The sequence below is a fragment of the Chelonoidis abingdonii genome, chromosome 17 (genome assembly GCF_003597395.2).
Source record: "Chelonoidis abingdonii isolate Lonesome George chromosome 17, CheloAbing_2.0, whole genome shotgun sequence".
Taxonomy (NCBI): Eukaryota; Metazoa; Chordata; order Testudines; family Testudinidae; genus Chelonoidis; species Chelonoidis abingdonii.
In genome coordinates this window covers 11,156,297-11,179,144 of record NC_133785.1, presented here as the reverse complement: position 1 = coordinate 11,179,144, position 22,848 = coordinate 11,156,297, and the positions used below count along the sequence as shown (strand labels likewise).

Below are 22,848 nucleotides of genomic sequence, written 5' to 3'. Positions count from 1 at the left end.
CTAGGCTCTGGAGCACCCCTCCCATGGCCAGGCGAGGGGACACAGGGCAGGGTCGGAGCTTTGCAAGCCAGGAATCCCGGCCTGCAGCCTCGACTAGGGGGCAGGGATCCCAGCTGTCTCTGCTGTGAACCAGGTGTGCGTGTCGGGGTCGGGGTGTGCATCTCTGCACCCGGGGGAGGGAGGGTTGTGTGTGTGTTTGGCGGGCTTTGTGGCGGGGGTATGCTGTGCATCTCCGGGGGGTTGTGTGTTTCGGTGTGTGTGGTGTGAGCCGAGCAGGGGACGGTACAGTGGGCCCAGCTGCGGGGGCTGCAGGTCGGATGGAGATGCAGCGCGGAAATGCATGGAATTCCTTGTGTGCGGGAACCAGGAGGGGAGGGGATTGGGGGGACGTGGGGGGGGGGACGCGGGGCCTTTCCCGCTAGGGGGCGCCAGGTCGATCCTCCAGCCCACGAGCTGGGGGAATGCTCGGTCTGGGGAGGTGGGGGTGGGCGACAGCCTTGCCCGTCCCGACTGGCTCTGATCATGCGCCCGCCGAGAGGTGAGTTTTCTGGGTCAGCCTTGTCGCCTGTTGGGGCAGGAGCACCCGCCCCGAGTAAGGTACCAGTCGAGACTTCCGTCTAGGGCCCACAGGGATCGCCGCGGGGGGCTGAAGGGGACATCCAGGCAGACGCTATGGGATGCTCTCCCGCCCACAGCCCCCCACCCCCTGTTCTAATCAACCCCCCTCCCCCCCGGTTTCTGCTTAGTTGTTTTAAGAGACTCCAGAAACACTGGCCTGTGGCTGATGGAGCTGAGCCCCGCTGGATCTGCTGGGGGAGACACTGACCTCCCCCCGCCCAGCCCCAATCCCTGTGGGAAGGGAGGGAGGGAGGGGGCCAGCCCCTCCCCCATTTTCCTCCCCTCTCTGGACTCTCCCAGGCCGGGGGGAGGCTCTGTACTTGGGGGGGGTGATTCTGCCCTGGTTCCAGTCTCCGGCGTGGGCGGGGACAGGGGCTCCCCAGCTAAGGGGCCTCTGTGCTGGGATAGAGGGATCCTAGCGCAGTGATGTGGGTTGAGCACCACCTCGTGGCAATGTGAGGAACTGAGTCAGGGCTCCTGGCTTCTGTCCCCGGCTCTGAGAAGGCAGTGGGGTCTAACGGTCAGAGCTGGCAACCTCTGCGCTCAGCGACTCCAGATTTACCACGGGGCAGACAGGGAAATGTACGTGTGAATCACTCCGACATAGTTAGTCTTGAAGGCCTGTGCTGCCCCCTGGCAGCCTGGGGCTGACACTGCCCAGGCCCTATGGTGTGTAATGGCAGGCAGGATTCCTGTGTAGCAACAAGGATTATTCCCGGCGTTTGTCGTCCCCAGGACCTCACAGCCCCGATAGACCCCAGGGACCTGAGCCACAGCCCAGGACTGGGGGGACGGGCCAGGTAATGCTCAGATTGACCCTTTAGACAAAGGGCCACAGTGAGGGCTGGGTGAGCATCCCCCACAGCTGGGGATAGACCCCAGGAGCCCGAGCTCCTTTTCTCTAACCACCAGACCCCACTCCCCACCCAAAACTCGATTGGGATAGACCCCAGGAGCCCGAGCTCCTTTTCTCCAACCACCAGACCCCACTCCCCACCCAAAACTCGATCGGGATAGAGCCCAGCAGTCCCGGCTCCTCTGCTCTAACCACCAGACCCCACTCCCCACCCAAAGCTCAATCAGGATAGACCCCAGGAGTCCCAGCTTCTCTGCTCTAACACCAGACCCCACCCAGAGCTGAGGATAGGCTCCAGGAGTCTATTTACACACATGCCGTTCCCCCTTTCATCACAGAGGCCCTGTGTGCAGAGGAAGACAGGGGGAGCTGAGGGCCTGGGCACTTCCTACATAAATTGAGGGCCCCTCCACCAGTCACTTTCACCCCAGCTGCAGCAGGCATCTGTTGCCATGGCAACCCAATGGCTGTGGCTGGCAGTAATCAGAAAAACATCCCTCCCTCCCTCCCCACACCCCCAGTCACACACTTAAAAAGGTCCCCTTGGCCAGGAAACAATCATGGGGGGCTCAGTGTTCCAGACCTGGACATGCCCCTATGCCCCACGCCTGGCAGCCCTAGGGACTCTGTGTCATCACAGCACCCCCCAGCCTAGGGCATCTCCTGTTATGTGTATGGAGGGAGCAGGGGAGCCACCCTGAGGCCTGACTCCTGCCCGCTCATGGTTACATTGCTGCTTGGCCCTACTAGGAGCTGGGCTGGGACCCTCCCCTGCAGTCAATCCACTTACGGGCCACAGAACAGGGACCAGCACCCCACAGAGGGGAAAGGCCCCATATCTGAGCCAGCCTGTGGTTGAACCAGAGCTGCAACATACGCTTCTTCTCACCCTCCCTCCCCAGCAGAGACAGGAGACAGAGAGACACTAAGAAGCAAAAACAATTTAAAAATCAGGATAAAAAACCCATTTACAGGTTTGTGCATGTGCAGGGGGTGATTTTCCTCCACCACGTTTAATACAGAGAATGCGTCGCGTGGGAATCCTGCCCCAGGCCCAGCAAACACACCCCCATGTCTGCACCCCAGCATTGCAGTGTGGAGAGAGGGGGGCATGGAAAGAAGTGCCCCCCTCCCCCAATGCAGTCAGGCTCCTGCAAAGCTTGTGAATAACCCCTTAGGGCCAGCCATGTGCTTGGGAAAGGGTGGGGCTAGTTGGGGCCCCACCCCCTGAACCTGGCTATACCCCCCACCCCAATCCAGTTTGTTGTGTCACTGATGCTGGGGGGTTTCATTGATCCCTTTGTTCCTCCCTCAAATTCCCCCCCCCCAACACTCCCTTATTTGCTTCCCAAGGGCCAATCCCACAGGGATGGGGGGGAAGTGAGCTAGCCCCTCCCCCTGGTCCCTACAGCACATTCCCCAGGGTGTTAGCCAGGCTTGCGAGTGGGGGACTACCTGGCCTCACTGATCCCTCCCCACCAGGGGCATCTCCCTGAGATCCAGCCCGAAACAGCTTTGTGTGAACCCCACCCCCTCCTGTCTCTAGCAGGCTGCTGCAGGGGCCCGCTTGGCCCCTAGGGGGAAGAAAGATGTCACTGGCATGGCCAGGGCACAGCTCAGGAATCGGGACCGAGAGTGCCCTGGGCCTATGAGAGAGACACCCCCTCCCTTTTCCCACCCCACCCGGACCCAATCCCTTGGTACCATGATTATTCCCTCCCCCTCGAGGAAAAAAGTTCCCAAAAGAAGCCCCGTGATTGGTTGGCCCAGTAGAAAGGCAGAATCAAGGCGATATTGACAGGGAGGAATGGGTTAATGAAGAGATGGGGCAGCTGAGCTAGTGGCAGGGGGGGGAGATGGGGGCATCCCTATCGCACAGTGACCCCCAGCTTCTCCAGGATGCGCGTCCCCTTTTCCAGGTACTCGGCTCGCTGCAGCCAGAAGGTATCCTTGTCCTTCATGATGTCGGCCAACACAGCGCCCCCCAGGAACACCATGTGCTTCCGCCGTGGTGGGTCCTCAATCCGGATCTTGAATTTCTGCAGGGGGAGAGAAGACCATTTATTAAAAACGGGATCCCCAGGATTCAAACCCAGAGCCAGGAGAACAGACTCTGCCCCCTTGGCTATGGGATGAGCCCAAGTGGTCTCAGGCATAGGGTCAATGGGATCAGGATTTCACCCCTGGATTTTCAGGCCAGAATAGCTTTTTCTGAACCCCTGCATCACCCCTGGGCAAATCCCCCTCGCACAGCAGGGCTTCCTTGGCCCCCCCTACAGGTCAGCTGCAATGGATTGTGGATAGCACTGGGGAGCTGAGCTGGCCTGTCCCACCTAGGGAGGAGACTGTAGGCCCCATGCCCATTGCAAGAGCTAGGGTCTAGTGGGGCAGTACTCATTCACCCCACAAGGTGCCCACTCACCGACAGCTTCTCCACATCGCCCTTGAGCACCCGCTCCAGGTAGAGCTGTTTGATCTCACGCTCCAGCCGGGAAGGCAGGCCCGGGTACATGGTGGAGCCGCCTGACAGTACAATGTGCTTGTAGAACTCTGCCCTGGGGAAAGGGATGGAGTGAGACAGATAACACCCCATGGGAGGGGTCCTCGAGGCTCAGCCCCACTGCACCCCTAGGATCTCCACTCACCCTCCCAGCTCCCCACTCAACCCCCAAACAACTTCCACCAGGATCCCCCTCAACACGCTTACCCCACTGATTGCCTCCACTCACCTCCCAACACCCTAGGATCTCCCCAGCAAACCCCTCCAATCAGCCCCCTGGGATCTGCCAAGAACTTCTCAATCCCCAATAATACCATCACCTCCCCTACCATCTCACACACACACACAAAATCCCCACCAATGGTCTTGCCTTCTAGGGCAGCAGCTCCCCCGCAGCGGCCCAGTGTCGGGGGAAGGGCTCCAGGCTCCACCTCCCACCCCCTTGCTCACCTGGTGTCGATATCAGCCGCCTGGATGGTGTTGAAGAGCAGCTCAGCCACACCTACACCCTCCACATTGATGAGGTGGGGCTGGAATAGGGCCTCAGGTGCCTCAAATCGCTCACCCCCCACCTTGATCACTTGCCCATCCGGCAGCTGGGGGGGAGCAGAGGGAGAGCCCATCAGCAACATTGTCTGAGTCTGCGGAGAGCCTGAGCTGATTGCTTGAAGTGGGTGAATTGCACCAAGCATCCCAATGGGGTGTTAACTCCCAGCCTCACTATGCTAAGGTCCCCACCATCCCAGCAAGGGTCTCTCAATGGGGAAGGAGTGATCCACCAAGCAAAAACATACCCCTAGCAGCTCCCTTACCGTGTAGGACTGCACCAGCACTGTGGTCTCCTGAGCCAGCTTCTGCTCCTGCTCAATGTTGTACCCCACGTAGCAAAGCTTCTCCTTCATCATCCGCACCGTCTCAAAATCCGCAGAGTGGTTAAAGGCATAACCCCGCAGCAACAGGAGCTGCCAGGAGAGGGAGACAGAGTCATCGGGGGAACTTACAGTACCAGCAACTGCCAGAGGGGGAGACCATAGTCACAGGAGCTGCTGGGGCCCCTCCCCCTCCCATAAAGGTCCCACCCCTCACTCTGGCCTCCTGTGAGGATCTGGAGATGATCTAGGCACTCCCAGTGGGGGCAGGTACTGGCTACCTGGCTCCTTCCCATGCAGGGTGCTCTCTTTGAGGTGCAGCCTTTTACTTGTTCGCCCCCACGGTGGGCAGAGAGTCCAAAGGCCGGGGGCAAAGGGGTAACACAGAGCAGCGTCGACGGGAAGCACTCGGCCACAGCAATCGACTCACCCTAGACAGCAGACTGCCTCCCGCCCCCACCCCCACCCCCCAGGAGAGCTGGGTAGCGGGGGGAGGTGGCCTGGGCAGTGAAGTCACTGGATCAGGCTCACCTGGTGCAGCTGATGAGGGAGTCACCTGTCAGAGGAGGCTGCAGGGTTAGGTTATAAAGGGGAGGAGCTGAGCTCTTGGGAGGTTTGGGCCTTTTTGACAGAGTAGCCTTGAGGCAGGGGACTGCCTGAGCCCAGCTGGGTGGAGGCCTCCCCAGGGAAGGGGAGCCAGTGGCAGGCGCTGCAGGCAGGAGGTTGGGTCTGCAGGATCTGAGCTCTCTCTGCTGTGTGTGATGAGGTAAAAGAGCAGCAGGTGAGTCTTGGGGTGGGGGCCGGGTGTGATATCTGCTTCACAGCTGCCATGGGGCTCCTGCGAGAGCTGAGCTGGGCCTGGAAAGTTCACACCTCGGGACAGCGGCTGGACTCCATTTAGGTTCCAGGAGGTGTAAGACATCCAGAAACCCTGGGGCATGGATTCCCCTGACAGCAGTCCAACGGGCAGCTAGCAAATCTATGACACACCCTCATCCAGCTCTCACCTTGATGAGGTAGCGGGTGATGTCCCGTCCTGCAATGTCCAACCGCCGGGTGAGGTGGGGCAGGGAGAAGCCCTCGTAGACAGGGCAGATGTGGGTCACACCATCCCCAGAGTCCACCACTACCCCAGTCAGCAGGCCTGAAACGAGAGGGAGAGGTTACTGTGCTGAGAGGCAATATGCCCATCTACCCTGGTATCCGACCTCCAAAAGCACCAGGACTGGCCACTTCAGAGGAAAGGTGAAAATGGCCCCTTAGTGGTGAAACAGGAAATAACATGCCCAGAGGGGATGTCTCCTCTGCCCGCCCTCCCAAAGCAGGACCCCCTGGTCATTCCCTGCACTTCCCACCAAACCCTGCTCAGCTCTCAGCCTCCAGGACATCCACTGGCAGTAAGTTCCCCAGGCCAGCAACCGGTTCACTCACCTGCCATACGGCAGGGTAGATTTCACCACTGTAACACCTGCCCCTGACTCTGCCCTCCCCTCTCCTCTCCCCAGACCTCTTGCACCCTCCCCCTCTGGCCCTCCCATACCTCACTTGCTCCATCCCTTCCATTCCCTTTCATGCCCCCACCCCCACTCCAGCCCAGCGCCCTCTCACCCTGGGCGTAGAGAGTCAGCACGGCCTGGATGGCGATATACACGCCTTCAAACTGGTACGTCTCAAACATCACCTGGGGGGAGAGGAGAAATCATGGGCACAGCCCTGCCACTGCCCTTCAGCCCCAACCTCCTGCCCCTGTGATTCAGCCCTGGGCTCCCCACCAACGTCCCTCAAGCTCTGCCAGTGCCCCTCAATCCCCCCAGGCTGTGCTGATGCCTCTCAATCCCACCCTGCAGCCCCATCCCCTCTGGGCTGTACTGATGCCCCTCAATCCCAACCTGCAGGTTCCCATCCCCTGGCTGTGCTGATGCCCCGCAGCCCCACCCCCCCAGGCTGTATTGATGCCCTTCAGTCCTGCCCCACAGCCCCCTCCCCCCCGAGCTGTGCTGATGCCCCTCAGTCCCGCCCCACAGCCCAGCCTGACCTCGATGATCTTCTCGCGATTCTTGGTGGGGTTCATGGGAGGCTCGGTGAGCAGGATCTTGCAGCTGCGGGGGTCAACATTGAGTTTCTCAGGCCCGAAGGTGTAGTCCCACAGGTATTTCATGTCGTCCCAGTTGCGCACGATGCCATTCTCCATGGGGTAGTTCACCTCCAGCATGGAGCGCAGCTCACTGGCCTCATCCCCTACCATCAGGTCCTGGGATGGGCAGAGGGCAGATCTGAGACACCAGCACTTTGCCTAAGCCACCACCAGAGGCCAGGGCCCCTCCCTCCAAGGAAAGGCTCCCCTTCAAAGCCCCCCGCCCCTTACCTGACCCTTGTGGGACATGCCCCCCCCGCCAGAGCCTGACCTTGATCTCGATGTTGCCCACGCGGGCGGTAGAGCGGATGATGGGGCGCCCAACCAGGGCAGGAAAGATGTGCTCAGGGAAGTTGGAGCCGGCAAAGCCACACTTAACGAACTGGAGGGGGAAAGAGAGAGAGAGGGAAATGAACCAGGTGACAATCCCCACTCCCATCTCTGCCCAGCCACACAAGATCCTGCCGACCTGGGGACAGGCCAAGCTGGGGGGAAAGCTGCCCCATTCCTCCATCCAGCTGGCTTAAGGGTGTGACTTGCTGCGGCCACCTGGCTGCTACCGTTACCCTTGCAATACCTAGAGGGTGTTCTGAGGTGGCGGGGGTCCCAGGCTAGCTGGGTCCACCAGGATGAATGGGGGTAGGGAGCAGAAGGATACCAGGCTGAGTGGTCACTGGAAGTATCACTCTTTAAATCCCTACAGAATTTCTCCCCTCAGCCTCAAATCCTCTTGGCACAGCCCTGAGCCACAGACACCCCTGCCCCAGGGGGAGGGAGCCAAATTGTGGCAAAGAACTATGTCCAATGCCACCTAGCCTGGCCTGACCCTCCCCGTCTGCATCCCAAGTGCCAGCAGGAGGTGCTACATACATACAGGGTCACTAGGCCCACCTCCTTCCCCCTCCCCCTCCCCCTCAGCCATGGAGGGAAGTAGCCTAGGGTGCAGAGTCTAGAGGAAGTGACACTTCTGCTTTTGTAGACACTCATCACTCCCTCACTTCCCATTCCCCACCCCCCATGGCAAGGGAGAGGATGCACCAGTATCCTCATGCAGGGAGATGTGTATGCCCTGCTATTAGGAGTATTAGGGTAGTGCCTAGAGGCCCTGTAAAGCAGTGGTTCTCAACTAGGGGTCCAGGGCCCCCTGGGGGGCCACAAGCAGGGCCGGTGTTAGACTCGCTAGGGCCCAGGGCAGAAAGTCAAAGCCCTGCCGCATCGTACTGCAGCCTGGAGCCCCAAGCCCCACCACACAGGGCTGAAGCCAGAGTCTGAGCAACTTAGTTTTGCGGTGGCCCCTGTGGAGTGGAGCCCCAGGCAATGGCCCTGCTTGCTACCTCTTAATGCCAGCCCTGCAGAAAACAGTTGTTGTGGCCCAGGAGGCCATGGAGTTTTTGTAGCGGGGGGGGGGGGGCTGCGAAAGTAAGTTTGAGAACCCCTGCTGTAATGGCCTAAGACAATATCCTTTTAAATAATGTGTGAGTCTTTAGGGGCGCTTACCGCGTTCTATGCTTCAGAAGTGAGAGCAGAGCCCCCATCGTGCCAGGTACTACCTAGACATACAGTGAGAGAAAGTCCCTGCCCCGAAGAGCTCTGTCTGAACAGACGAGGGAAACTGAGGCCCAAAGAAGGGAAAGCTCCCACCCAAGATCACACAGGAAGATGGTGGCATAGCTACAATTAGAGTCCTGAGTCCCGTCCCACCCCCACTATCCACTCAACCACACTACTTAATTTTGTTCTGATCTGTGGATGACCTCATTACCCATCTCAGTGCCCTGCCACCTCTCCAAGCCTTGCCTCCTGAACACCCAATGACAGTGAGCTCTGCAAGTTAATTAGAGTTTGTGTAAAAGCACTGGGCCTGATCCTCTCACCTGCCCCAGGGGATTGGGCCCTCCAGGGTGGCAGGCAATGGACCCATTACTCCCTCTGAGCAGTGTAAGTTTCACCCAACGCTCCTTGGTTTCCCAGATTAGGCAAGAGTGTCCCCTAGGCCTTCCTCACTCCCATTAACCTGTGGAACTTCTGCCACTGGACACACCTTGCAGGTTAATTCTGCCTCATGTTGAAAAGCAGGCCCGAGCAATCATAGCAGAAGCACTGGCAGACTGGTCCTGCCTGCTGTGGGAGTGTGAAACCTGCAGCGAGCGAGCGGATGTATAGAAAGAGGAAATGCAAGCAAGAGCTGAGCCTGCTTCTGCTAGCACAACACATGCAGTCGCATCAGCGGAGAGGCACCTGCAGACCCAGCCTGCAGGAGACAGGCACATCCCTTCTGGCCCTATCGCTCCTGGCAGCACCCTGTATTTCTGGGCAATCTCCCCTTCTGGCTACAGACTCTGCATGGCCAAAGCCTCTGAGCAACAGCCCCCAGAGAGGAATCTCATTTCTGATTCCTTTTACAGGTGCTCTCCTGGCATCCTCCCTGCAAAGGGGGTTTTGCTTCATGTTTCATTTCCAATTTACCTTTTGCTTTGGCACAATGCAGGCCTGTCTCCTGTTTAACCCACAAGTCAGCAAGTGTGGGCAGGGCTGCCATCCTGCCAGGCACTGCACAGACCCCGACTGAGATCAGGCCCCCATTGTGCCAAATGCTGCACAGAGCCCTTCCCCCCAGCTGAATTGGGACTCCTTGTGTTGGGTGCTGCAGGGAGCTGAGATCGGGGCTCTGCTGAGAACAGCCAGGTTGCAGACACTTCTGACAAACACTTGGATAGACCCAGCGCGCAGTGCCGGAGTTCCCTGTCAAACACATGGCATAGCTGTTAACCTGCTGAACTCACATGGAAGATGTAAGACTCCTGCAGTAGGCAATGGGGAATGCTCACATTAGCCTCCCCCTGCTCTCTCACTAAGGGGTAGAGATTAGCTCAAGCCCTGGAGCCTGAGGTTTCATCCCCTGCCAGGATTTTTGTCAGCATCAACAATTCCAACTCTGCAGATTCTGCTTCTCCACAGAAATGACCAATCCCTTCTTGGACTTTGCTGAGTTTTCAGCCTCAATAATGTCCTGTGGCAGTGAGTCCCACAGGCTAAATACGCCTTGCGTGAACCAGCATTGCCTTCTCTCAGCCTTGACCTCATGGCAAAGCTCTCCAATGAAGCAGATTAAAAGGAGTTTCTCACTTGGAAATATTGAAGAAAAGGCTCTTCTGATGTTTGCTGTAATGTATATCACACACAGAGGCTTCTTCACAGACAGGAAGAGGACTTCCTATGGAAGTGGGGGTCTGCCCACACAGGTGATGAAAGGGTTAATGTGGGCCTGAGAGCCCAGTTAACACAGCTGGCTGGACCTGAAAGGTGGGCCAGGCCTCAGTGAAGATCAAGCTCAGCTGGGGAGGAGCCGATAGCCCTATAAAAAGAGGAAGAGGGGTGGAGCTATAAAAAGAGGGAAGAACTCTACCATCCTGGTGGGGGAGGGGAGAGAAGAGAGAGTGCCTTGAGTGGCCTAGTAAGGATCTGATGGGGATGCCTGGAGGGCACCAGATTGATGCAAGTTCACGGGGCTGACCTGACCTAAGGGTAGGGCCCAGATCTCTGGGAGCAGCCCTGAGAGCTTGTTAAAGAGCCCAGAGGGGAGCTGGGGATGTGGCCTGAAGAAAGGCTAAGGGATAGAGACCAAGGAGACAGTGACAAGGCATCTGATAGCACAGAGCTTGGCTGCATGTGCTAGGGGCCCTGGACTGAACCCAGCACATAGAGGGTGGGCCTGGGCCCCCCAACCAACCCCTGGGGGAGGTAGAGTGAGGCCTCTGAGAAAGGGATAAAGGTGACCAGAGGCTGGTGTACAGGGCTGTAGGGACCACAGGGCCTGGAGTTGAGTGCCAAAGATCCAGCATAAGGATGAGGACTGCTTTTGGTACCCAAAAAGGGTAGAACCGAAGTGTGAGCCAGCTGAGAGGTGAGAAGAGGAAACTCCACCACGGTTGGGCAGGGGAAGTAGGAAGGAAAGAGCTGTTACCCCTCAGTTCTCCACAAGGGGGAGTACCAGGGTGACCCAACTCTTCTACAGGGCTAGACAGGACTGCAAGGAGACTTGCTAGCCAAGGAGGTCATCACCCCCCCCACCCTGCCCTGAGAATCTCGCTCCAGGAGGGGTGTTTGCCCCCCACTGCTGGGGGAGGTATTCCAGAAACTCCCTCCTGTGAGAGGCACAAACCTTCTTCTCACTTCTAGCCTCAGCTGATCCCTGGCCAGTTTAAACCTATTTGTTCTTGTGCCAACTTAAACTTCAATAGCTCTTCTCCCTTGGGGGTTCCTGCCATGTATTTAGAGGGAGCACCCAGATCCCTTCTCTGCCTAGGCTGCAGAGACTCAGCTCTTTCAGGCTCCTCCCCTAAGAGCGGTTCTTCATTCCTCTGATCAGCCTAGGAGCCAGTTTCCCTGTTGAATTGGGTGAACGGAACCGCACACGGTATCCCTGATGTGGTCTTACCACTGCCTAGTCTAACAGTACTACCCCTTGCTTATACTGGGTATACAAAGTTCCCCCTACACAAAGCAATTCAGCAGAGGGGATGAGTCAGGGTGGGATGACAGCTGAGATTCCTGGGTTCTATTCGCGGCTCTGCCACCCCTTTTCCGGCCTCAGTTTCCCTTCCTACCCTTTGTCTATTTAGATGGTGAGCTCTGCAGGACAAGGACTGTCTCTTACTGAGTGGCTGGGCTGCACCAGGCACAAGGGGGCTCTAAGCTTGGTCAATGGGTCTGGCACAAAGACCCTTGATTTCAGGCTGGGAGTGCAGCTCCCACCGTAATGCAAATAAGAAACAGAAATTGGCAAACCGGAAGCGCCAACGCTGAGATGCTGGAGGAGTCGCTGGGCCCCTTCCGCACCCAGGCCAGCACCGCCGGGCGAACCCTGTTCGGCCAGGGGAACTGCCGGCCAAGCCGGAACAGTCACCGCCCCCACAAGCCACACTGGTCCATAGTTACTCCACCTGCTCCTCCACCTCCCGCACTGGAGACCCGGGACCCCGCACCGCACCCCGGGGAGCGGAGCTGGGCGAGGCTCTTCCGGCGACTGCAAAACCCTTTTAGCCAATTGCTTCTTGCCGGTGTCAGTGGGAAGGCCCGATCCCCCTGCTCCTCCCGGGGCCCGATCCCCACCCCGAACCGCTGGGCTGGGTCTAGGTCCAGAGCCGCGGCTCACGGCCGCCCGTGCACCCAGCCAGGGGTGGGGCTGGGGCTGCACACTCACCCCCGTGCCATTGTCGCACACCACCACCCTGCGGCCTTGGCTGTCCATAGGGGCTCCGCCTCTCGCTGCCCTGCGCCGTCTGAGCCACGGAACCGCGGTACCAGCCCAGTGACCCGGCTCCCAGCGCAGGAAACCAGCCCCGCTGATGTAACGTCCTGGGCTGGGAGCGCGTCGGGGGCGGGGTGTGTCTGTGTGCGACGCGCTGCTGCTCCCTGCTGGGGAGACTTAAAAAGTGTGTGGGGCGGGGGCGGGGGAGGGGGGGCCCCGTTGCCTCTCCCTCCGCGGGAAAAGCTGCTTTCAGCACCAACCTTGCAGTTAGAGCCACCCACGCAGAGACAGCCCGGGGACTCCTGGCGGCTCATGACAGGGGTCTGCTTCTTGGGGCAGTCACTGGGTCAAGGGGGAGAGGTCAGACTGTCTGGATTGCCCCCATCACCGCAGGGACTCAGCACCTCTCCCCCTTCCCCCCCAAGAGGCAGGGCAGCGCTGTGAGCCTACTGCACAGAAAGGGAAGTGAGGCCCACCCTCCACAGCCTGGCCTGGCCCGGCCCGGCCCGGCCCACATCAGCTGGCTTGGGCTACTGGGGCTCTGGTTGGCTTGGGCTACTGGGGCTCTGGTTGCAGGGCTGTAAAATTGCTGTGTAAACATTCAGGTTTGGGCTGAAGCCAAAGCTCTGGGACCCCAGGAGGGGGAGGCTCCCCTGGCTCCAGCTGGAGCCGGAATGTCTGCCCAGCAAGTTTACAGGCCTGCGGCTCCTGGGCGTCTGCTTGCTGTACAGACATACCCGCGGGGCTCTAGATTCCTAGCGCTTAAAGCCAGCAGGGACTGATAGATCATCCAGCCCGATCTCCCCTGACAAGCACAGGCCTGATAGCTCACCTAATTCCCGCTCTATTGAGCCCCAAGACCTTAGTTAAACCAAAGCATTTCAGTCTCCAGAGACTAACCTGCTGTGAGGCCGAGGGGCCCTCAGTGCCGGGGCTCCTGCAGTTGCAGGGAATTGCTGAGGTGAGTCATGCCCAGAGGACCCCAGCAGGTGACCTGTGCCCCATGCTGCAGAGGGAGGTGAAATCCGCCCAAGGTCCCTGCCAATCTGAGCTGGGGGGAAATTCCTTCCCATCCCCCAGGCCCGTGATCAGCTGGACCCTGAACAACTGGGCAGCAAGCACCCGCTTGGCAGCTAGAGAAAAGGTTCTGTGAACAGGCTCAGAGCCCAGCACCCACTTTTCCACACCCTCCCGTGTCCTGTTTCCAGCTGTGGCCAGCCCTGATGCTTCAGAGGAAGATGGGGGTGGGGTGGGAGGGGAACCAACCATTCAACCAACCCAGAATAGATCTGGCAAAAAAGTGACTTGGCCAAGGGGACACCAGGAGGCTGGTGGGGAAAGGAAGTGACCCCAGGCCAGTGCCCTGGCCCCTGAACCAGCCTTCACTGTCCTGCTCCTAACGGGCAAAGAAGGATACAAGAGGCCAAGGAAATTTTGAGGCACAATTAAGAGTTTGCAGAGGCCAATGGCCCCTCAGTGTCTCCCCAGGCCCCCATAGTGGAGGTAGGGCAGAAACCCAGTTCGAAGTCCAGGGGGAATTCCTAGTGTGTGTGGGAGGGTCCATATACCGCCCCCCACGGAAGGGGGAACCAATGCAGACTCTCATGCCCCCTAACCCACAACAAGCGCCTTGCCCCTGAGTCCAGCTCTGCTCCGCTCATCCAGCTCTGATCAGCTCAGTCGCCTAATTCAGTCCCCTCAATACAGCTCTAACCCCCACCCCCAGCTTCCCTCCTCCGGATCAGCTCAGCCCCCCAATCCAACTCTAATCCAGCTTCAGTGCCCCCATCCGGCGCTGCTTCCTCCGATCGGCTCAGCCTCCCCTCTCCGGCTCCGATCCTCCCCGTCCCCCCCAGTTCTAGCCTTTTCCATCCCTTCTCGCACCTGCATAGTAATAAAAGGGCCTCGCCCCATCCCGCCACGAGTGACGCAGCGGCTGCGGGCAGGGGGTGCACGCGTGGCTGGGGGGATCCCTGCCTGCGATGGGGTGGGGGGGAGGCGGGAGCAGGGCAGGGAGGGGCGGGGGCGGCCGTGGTGGTCTCGGGGCCTCCCCCGCTCACACCCCGCCCCGGGGGGAGGGCAGTTCCGCTCCAGCGCTGCCGGCGGAGACAGCAGCAATGCAGGGCTATTCATCCTGGCGGCGCGACGCAGGCGGCTGCTGAGCCAGGCTGCGGGGGAGCTGGGGCCGCGCCGAGGGGTAAGCGAGGGGCTGCTGGCGGGATTAAATGGGGGGAGACAGAAGCAGAGGGGTGGCTGGAGATGAGAACCTCAGTGTCACCCAGTCCTGTGACCATCCCTCCCTCCCCAACCCTGTAACCATCTTTCCATCCCTCCCTCCCCAGCCCTGTAACCATCCTTCCCTCCACAGCCATCATCTATCTATCTATCCTCATACACTCCATCGGTTTCTCTCTCTCCTTCAGATCTGACTGCACCATCAGTTCCCCTCCTTGTCTCACTCACACGCACGTTCGTTGGCTGGAGGGGAGGGGGTTGTTTCTTGTACACAGTGTGTCAGATAGGGACACCTCCACAGCTACACCCCCTCCCGCCTCCCAGCAGCCCCCAGTCACTTAATCCCCAGCCCCTGATCCCGGCCCCCCTCCCTCCTATCTCACCCCTGACACACACACCCATCTGTGGCTCTCTGCACACCCACACCGGGGCTGCAGTCTGTGTCTGGCTGGAGGAGGTGCAGGGTTCACCTGGCTCCCAGGCAATTGCTGCCAGCAGCTGCAGCAGCCACCGCCCCCTCCCTGCCTGTGTGTGTTTGGGGAGCCGGTTGTGTTGCTGGGGGGCGGTGCCTGGAAGGGGAGACCCTTGCTCTTCTCCATTCCTGTATGTGCTGGGAGGGAGTTGTGGTGGCGTTGTGTTGGAAGGGGATCCCCTGCCGTTTGTGTGTGTTTGGGAGTTGTGTTGGGTGGGAGGGCAGCCCTTACCCCTTCCCTGTCTGTTTGGTGTTTGGGGAAAAGAGGTTGTGTTGTCCTTGTGCAAGTGTGGGGAGCCCCTTGCTGCTGTGTGTGTGTTGGGATAGGGTTGTGTTGTGGAGTTAAGATGTCTCTGCCTGTGATGACACCCGGAATTGTTGTGTTGTTCTGGTGAGGGTTGTTTGGCTTCTTGCTTTCCAAAGCAGGTGGGGTGAAGGATGTTTATCCTGCATGTGTGTAAGGGATGGGTATGTGTGGTGGCAGGAGTGGTGTTGCCAGGTGTGTCTATGTCTGCCGTTTCAGGTGTGTAGTGTCAGGGGTATATGTCTGCGTCATTTCAGGTGTGTCTGTGTGTAGTGACGGGGTGTCTGTGTGTGATGCCAGGGGTGTCTTTGTGTCATTTCAGGTGTGTCTGTGTGGGGTGATGGGGGTGTCTGTGTGTCATGTCAGGTGTGTGTGTGGATGGTTGATGTTACAGTTGAGATATTAGAAATGGATATTTCCTCTCCCCATACAACTATGTACAGACTGAAGAAACCAGTCCGTAGACTCTCGCCCTCCATTCCAGCCATTGGGCCTCTCCTGTCCGTGGGCTGGGTGGGATGACGGTTGGGAGGCACTGCATTATGGTACCCGATGAGTCCCCACAGCTACCCACATCCCGAGTCTCAATGCCCACAGCTGCCCCTACATCTCAGGGAACCCCACAGACCAGCAATTCCTTCTGCGTCCCCTGCATCCTGCTCTGGGGGGATGAGAAAACTCTCTATCCTCGTTCCTTCCCCAGGTTCTCCTGCCTTGCTTAGGTTTCACTGCCTGGCACAGCTGGCCTTGTGTGCCATGGATCCCATCGCAGGGGAAGGCCAGAGGGCCAGCATCTGGGGGCTGCACAGGCCTCTGCATATGGGCAGCCCATGGCAATCCATAGGGGTAACTCAGAGCAGGGAGGGTTTTGGCCTTCAGGATCAGCTGGTATGGGGGCGAGGGGGAATAGGATGTGGGGTCTTTCCCTTCTAGGGGGCAGGCTCTGACCCAGCCTGAGTGGGGATGGGGGGGACCGACTGAAAGGAAAGTGTTTTCCTGGTAACAAGAGGGTTATTAAAGATCTAAAATGTCACTGTGGTGACAAGGATTCCAGTTCAGGAATGTTGCCATGGAAACAATGGGGTTGTTATGGTCTGGAGCCTCCCCATGATGCCAGGTGGATGTCAGAAATCAGGAGTGTTGCCATGGTAACATGGGGTTGGGAGCTCTGGGGAGTGTTCCCGTAGTGACAAGAGGTTAAGTATTAGGGGCATTGTCATAGCAATGTCAGGGTGGGGATGGACAAGGGAGAGGGCAGAGTCCTGAGCTGCCCAGCTTTCTGTGTTCCTGTTGGACATAGGGGAAGTGGGAGGAGAAAGGGGCGGGGATGTTAACACTACCTGCCTTGTGGTTGGGACCCACTTCCTTCCTCCCCCCAGACACACACCATCCACCCATCCAAATATAGTGGATAATCAGCTGAACATGAGCTCCCAGTGCAAAGCTGTGTTCACAAGGGCTAAGGGGATGCTGGGATGTGTAAACAGGACAGTCTGAAATAGGCGAAGGGAGGTTCTGTTACCTCCATGTGTGGCACTGCTGTGACTGCTGCTGGAATCCTGATGCCCACAATGCAAGAGGGATGCTAATAAATTGGAGAGGACTCAGAGAAGAGCCACCCAGAATGAATAAAGGGCTGGAAAACAGGCCTTGCAGTGAGTGACTCCATAAGCGGAATCTGTTTAGCTTAACAAAGAGAAGGTTAAGGGGTGACTTGACCCCAGTCTAGAAGTACCTAGGTGGGCAACAGCAATGTGATAATAGACAGCTCTTCAGCCTCGCAGCCAAAGATCTAACAAGAACCAAGGGCTGGAAGTTGAAGCTAGACAAATTTAGAGCAGAAATAAAGTGCAAATGTTTAACAATGAAGGTAATTAACCATTGGAACAACAACTAGATGGAGGTGTAGGAGGGTAGATGGACAGAAGGGTAGAGAGATGGGATCCAAGCCCCAGGCTGCATTAATTACCACTTCATCCCCTCTTCTCTCTCTGCAGGATGGTGCTGGAAGGCAGCCCCGAGGCCGTCAGCTCCCAGTCCCTGGATCTGCGGCGATCCTGCCCCAAGGGCTCCCGGATCTTCCCCTCTGCTGGAGAGGGCTCCCTGCTGCACAAAGAGGCTGTGAAGTATGGAGAGCTCATTGTGCTGGGGTGAGTGGGCACTAGGGATGAGGTCTGATGGGGGGAGCCCTGGGGATATGCAGGTTGGTTTGTTAGTCTAGAGTCTCTAGGAGCATTGGGGCTGTGCAGGCCAGCTTGTTGTAGCATCTCAAGGGGTGCTCGGTTTGCACACTGGTTTGTTATTGTAGGGTCTCTTGGGGATGCTGAGTCTGGTTTATTATGGAGGGATGAGGCAAACAAGAGCCCTCTGGTAACACAGATCCAGCTGAAGTGGGCACCTTGCCTGGACAGGACTCAGGATACCTGGGTTCTATTCCTGGGTCTGCCACTGACCTTGGGCAAGTCCCATCCCCTTTTGGAGCCTCAGTTTCCCTCCCACTCCTTGGCTATTCAGACTGTGAGCTCTTTGGGGCAGAGACTCTCTCTCACTGTGTGTCTGTGCAACATCCAGCACCATATGTGTTTGGTAGTGCTGGGACTGCTGACTTCCTTAGAAGCAAGCACTGTTTAACACTTTGTATGCTGCTAAGGTGCCAGTCAGGGAGCAGCAGGGCTGGGCTCCCAGACCCATTCCCGGCTATCCCAGAATTCTTTGCTCATTGGTGTTGCTGTGCTGGCCCCGGGGGAGGGGTTCGGCACTGCTGTGACACCTGCTGTGACTCCTCCCAGAGAGGAGTGTCTGGCAGGATCGGGGCTGGGCCTTGTGCTGGCTCAAGCGGGGAGGGTGGTGTGTGTAGGGGGGACAGTGTCTCTATGGGACTAACCTCCCCACACACACAGATACAATGGCTCCCTGGCCAGTGGGGACAAGGGCCGACGCCGCAGCCGCATCGCACTCTTCAAGAGGCCAAAGGCCAATGGGGTGAAGCCAGACGTGATACACCACATCTCCACCCCCCTTGTCTCCAAGGTGAGCCATGCCCCTGCAACCACTGCCCCATGGCCATGGCTTCCAGCAGGCTCCCAGGCAGTGCTGCTGCCTGCTTTGACCAGCAAGGGGAGATACTGCATATAGACACAGCACTGGGGAGCGCCAGGGCAGGGGACACTGGCTGGCTCGGGAAGGGTGGGGAGGGGGAGACAGGGAATGGGATACGGGCCCTTTCCCCGCTAGGGAGCTCCAGCTCTGATCTGACTTGGGGGGACAGGGAATGGGGCATGGGGGTGGTGCTGGGGCCATCTGGCTCAGGTAATGCTCTCTGCTCCCCCAGGCACTCAGTAACAAGGGCCAGCACAGCATCTCCTACACGCTGTCCCGCAGCCACTCCGTGATTGTGGAATATACTCATGACCGTGATACGGACATGTTCCAGGTACTGCACCGCAGCTACCCACAATGCACTGTGGCTCCCCCCCTCTCCCCCCCATGGCCACTTGCCCATGACATCTTAGCTCAGCCACTGCCGCTTCCACCACTGCTTAACTCGGGCTGGGGTCAGGGTGCCCCCTTGTGGCAGCAGCAGGCAGTACAGGATAGGAGCCAAGGCTTGGCTAGAGCCTCCACTTTGTGCCCATCAAAGCCCTTGTCTGGTTCAGACTCTATGGATCCCATTTTGCCTCACTGAAGCCTCCACCTGCAGTTCTCACTCACATCCTCTCCTAGACTGTTGGGCATTATTGCTGTGCAGCCCCCATGCCCACCCCAGAGGTGGCTGCATCTCAGTGGCGGGTAAGGGATCCCTGTGTAACCAGCCCCCATGCCCACCCCAGAGGTGGCTGCATCTCAGCGCCAGGTGAGGGGGATCTCTGTATAAACAGCCCTCACACCTTCCTCCGGAGGTGTCTGCATGTCAGTGTTAGGTGAGGGATCCCTGTATAAGCAGCCCCCACATCCCACCCCAGAGGTAGCTGCATCTCAGCCTGGAGGGGGCAGGAGGAAGCTGGTCGCTCAGAACTAGTGTCTGTACAGATTGGCCGCTCCACGGAGAACATGATTGACTTTGTGGTGACGGACACGGCACCTGGGGGCAGCTGCGCCAGTGAGGGGCAGTCGGCCCAAAGCACTATTTCGCGCTATGCCTGCCGCATCATCTGTGAGCGCAGCCCTCCCTACACCGCTCGGATCTACGCCGCAGGCTTCGACTCCTCACGCAACATCTTCCTTGGAGTGAGTGAGTCCTGACAGTGTCGAGAGGGGACTTCCCCTCTCAGGGGTGCTGGCTGCAATCCACCCCCAGACCAGGGGCACTGCCTGGCTCGGGGGTCAGGGAATGGGACAAAGGGCCTTTCCCTCTAGATAGTGCTGGCTTCAATCTAGCCCCAAGGCAGCTGGTCCTCAGGGCACTTGTTCAGGGAAACAGGTGCCCGAGGTCCCTGTCCTCAGTGGCTGTGAACCCCAAGGAAATACTGGAGGGGGAGCAGGAGCCATGGGTCATTGTGGGCAGGGTGCTGGCCCAGGCTGGTGCCCTGTGGCTGAGGGTCTTCTCCTGGGTATGATGGGAGTCCAAGCATGGGGGACAGCAAGGCTCAAGCCCTGGGGAATGGACTGTAAGGGGCGCCCTTGCCCTGGCTCACTGGGAATAATGTGGGGGGCTGGGACCCATGAGTAACAGGGTTACTTGGCCCTGGTGAAGGTACTGGGAGCCTCTGGGTCCTGGGGGGTGCTGGGTGCATGTGTTGGGCATGGAGGAGAATGGGGCAGATGGCTCACTTGAGGGGGGAACAAGGAGCTGGGTCCAGATGGAGTGATTCAGGGGAGAAGCTGTAAGGAGCCCCCCACCCCTTGCATTGCCATGACCCCTGGCTGCTCTCATTGGCAGGAGAGGGCGGCCAAGTGGAGGATGCCGGACGGGCTGATGGATGGGCTGACGACCAATGGGGTGCTGGTGATGCACCCCACAGGGGGCTTCAGTGAGGACTCGGCGCCCGGGGTCTGGCGCGAGATCTCGGTGTGTGGGAATGTGTATGCCCTGCGCGACAGCCGCTCCGCGCAACAGCGGGGGAAGCTGGTACGTGAGGCCCATGTCATCCCTCTTGGGGGTCCCCCATTCCCTGCACTGACTGCCCAGGGAGCTCCAACCTGCACTGGGGCAAGCTGGTACCTGGGTCCCCCAACACCCTGTTGGGGGGCCCTGTTCACTGCCATAGGGGGGCACCTGCCTCACCCCTCCAGGAGCTTCCTCCTGTCCAGGAGGTGCCCTCACACCCAGCTAGGGGGTTGCAGAGACCTGCCTATAGGTCTGTGGGAGGCCCCGGTCCCCTTGGTGGTCATAGAGGAAACCTCCCCCCTGCCAATCCCAGATGGACTCAGTGCCCAGAGGGATGCCCCTGGTTTGGAACAAACCCCCAGCCCTTTGGCCTGGTGCTCTTGCCCTCTCATGTGTCATGCCCCCTGGCCTTGTATCCTCCCCCAGCCTGAGCCCCCTCCCCCACATGCCCCCAGTCTGGTGATCCTTCCCCCAATGCCCCTCCAGCTTGACCCTGCCCCACCTGTCTGGAGCAGATATCTCCCTCCTTTGGTCTGTCCCCTCTGTCCTGACTTCCCCCTTTCCCCTCCCCAGCCCCCACAGCTTAATCTCCCTCCCTTAGAACTGATGCTCTTATGCCCCTGGCTCCCCGCCCCCTATTTCCATGTCCTGCAGGTGCAGACCGAGTCCAACATGCTGCAGGACGGCTCGCTCATCGACCTGTGCGGGGCCACACTGCTGTGGCGGACCACAGCGGGGCTGCTGCTGACACCCACCCTCAAGCAGCTGGAGGCACTGCGCCAGGAGACCAATGCTGCCCGCCCCCAGTGCCCTGTGGGCTTCAACACGCTGGCCTTCCCCAGCCTGGCCCAGCGTGGCGTAGTGGACAAACAGCAGCCTTGGGTCTATGTCAACTGCGGCCACGTCCACGGCTACCACAACTGGGGCTTTCGCAAGGAGAAGGGGGGGCTGGAACGGGAGTGCCCCATGTGCCGCCGAGCTGGGCCCTACGTGCCGCTCTGGCTGGGCTGCGAGGCCGGGTTGTACCTGGACGCAGGCCAGCCCACCCACGCTTTCTGCCCCTGCGGCCACGTCTGCTCCCAGAAGACTGTGCAGTACTGGGCCCAGATCCCGCTGCCCCACGGCACCCATGCCTTCCATGCTGCCTGCCCCTTCTGCGGCACCTGGCTCACAGGCGAGCGGGGATTTGTGCGTCTCATCTTCCAGGGCCCCATGGACTGAGCCTGGGGGCTCAGCAGGGGGATGTGGACTAAGCAGATGGGGTGGGGCGGGGCCCGGGGACTCAGCAGGGGCGGAGCCCATGGACTGAGCCGGCATACCTGGCAGGGGCTGTGGACTGAATGGGGAGCCAGGCAGGAGCATAAGTGGAGGAGGAGCCTGTGGCCAAAGCGTGTGTGTGCGTGTGGTGAGGTGAAGCCTGTGGTCTGAGCGGGAGGACATGGCATGGCTCTTTGGACAGAGTGGGGGCTGGGGCTGGTGCGTGGGGGTGCCCATGGACTGAGTGCGAGTGACCAATAAAACAGCAAAAAACCTGGGGAGGAGGAAACTATACAAAGACTAAACAGGGTGTGTCCGTGTGTCACTTACTGCCTGCCCCCAGATGGACAGATGGACCCAACTGCCCTGTCCTGCTGTGCAGGTCCCTGTCTCTCCCCGCATCCAGCCCAGTATCTGCCCCGCCCCAGCAGGGGCAATGGCATGCCCCCTGCTGCAAGAAGTCCCACAGGTGAGGAGAAATGGGAGCCCCAGGAATGGGTGCCCCAGCTCCTCAGGGTCCCTAAGTCTAGTGCCCAAGGGTCCTGAGAGGCAGGCTGGGGCAGTGATGTCAGTCCAGCTCCTGCTAGCGAACGTGGCTCACGTGGGCAGCCCTCTAGATGCAGCTGCCCTAGCAAGGACCTAGGAGTGCTGGAGGAAACCAGCTGGCTGGGTGCTCCCTGCAGGATGCAGGGGCTGAGAACTAATGCAGCCCTGGGTGTATAACCAGTGGGGAGAGGGAGGTCCCCTCTGCATACTGCAGTTGTGGGGCACAACGTGGCAGAGAGGAGCTATGAGAACAAGGTTAGTCTGGACTCAGGGAGCCCCTTGGAAGAGCTCCTCTGAAGGAGGATCCCAAAGGAGCTCAATCCCAGTCTCTCTGCCCCTCCCCTTCTGGGAGCAAGCGGTTCCTCCATCCCACAGACAAAGGCCGAGCCAGAACCCCAGGGCTGGGAGCCGATGCTGGTCAAGTTTGGCCTGGAACGGAGGGGAAGATGGGGAAGAGCTGACTGACGCTCCATCACTCAGTGGCTGGGGGGCATTGTGAGCCTGGGTGATGCAGGAGTTGGAACAACCGTTTCTGGCCTTGAAATGGGGCAGGAGATGGAACTAAGGTTCTTGGGGACAATTGACTCTTGCTGTCACTGATGTGTCCCACGCTAACCCTGTGTGTGGCTGTCTGGCTCCTCCTAGTGGTCAGAGCCATCAAGAGGTTTGTGAGTGGCCTGTAGCCTTGGAGCTGGCACAGCCGCTTCTTTAGCTCAGACAGGGATCCCGGGCTCAGTCCCTGAGATGTGGAGGGGAGTT

General features: G+C 59.1%; 2 protein-coding genes across 3 annotated transcripts; one reads left to right on the top strand and one right to left on the bottom strand.

Moving 5' to 3' along the window:
• Positions 1–2,400: 2,400 nt before the first annotated feature.
• On the bottom strand, positions 2,401–12,323 carry LOC116838795 (actin-related protein 2-B-like). Its single transcript, XM_032804299.2, has 9 exons — positions 12,181–12,323; positions 7,249–7,359; positions 6,879–7,094; positions 6,452–6,524; positions 5,851–5,987; positions 4,787–4,936; positions 4,425–4,570; positions 3,897–4,029; positions 2,401–3,513 (listed from the first exon to the last, which is right to left on the bottom strand). The coding sequence occupies exons 1-9, from the start codon at positions 12,226–12,228 to the stop codon at positions 3,343–3,345; spliced, it is 1,185 nt and encodes a 394-aa protein (XP_032660190.1). The 5' UTR covers positions 12,229–12,323; the 3' UTR covers positions 2,401–3,342.
• Positions 12,324–14,336: 2,013 nt separating this feature from the next.
• On the top strand, positions 14,337–21,822 carry PELI3 (pellino E3 ubiquitin protein ligase family member 3). 2 transcript variants are annotated; one of them, XM_032804294.2, is made up of 7 exons: positions 14,337–14,425; positions 17,237–17,389; positions 18,140–18,269; positions 18,571–18,672; positions 19,269–19,466; positions 20,119–20,307; positions 20,941–21,822. In XM_032804294.2, the coding sequence occupies exons 2-7, from the start codon at positions 17,238–17,240 to the stop codon at positions 21,505–21,507; spliced, it is 1,338 nt and encodes a 445-aa protein (XP_032660185.1). In that variant the 5' UTR covers positions 14,337–14,425; position 17,237; the 3' UTR covers positions 21,508–21,822. The 2 variants fall into 2 exon arrangements, with proteins under 2 accessions (XP_032660185.1, XP_032660186.1); XM_032804295.2 differs by lacking the exon at positions 19,269–19,466.
• The last annotated feature ends 1,026 nt before the right edge of the window (positions 21,823–22,848 follow it).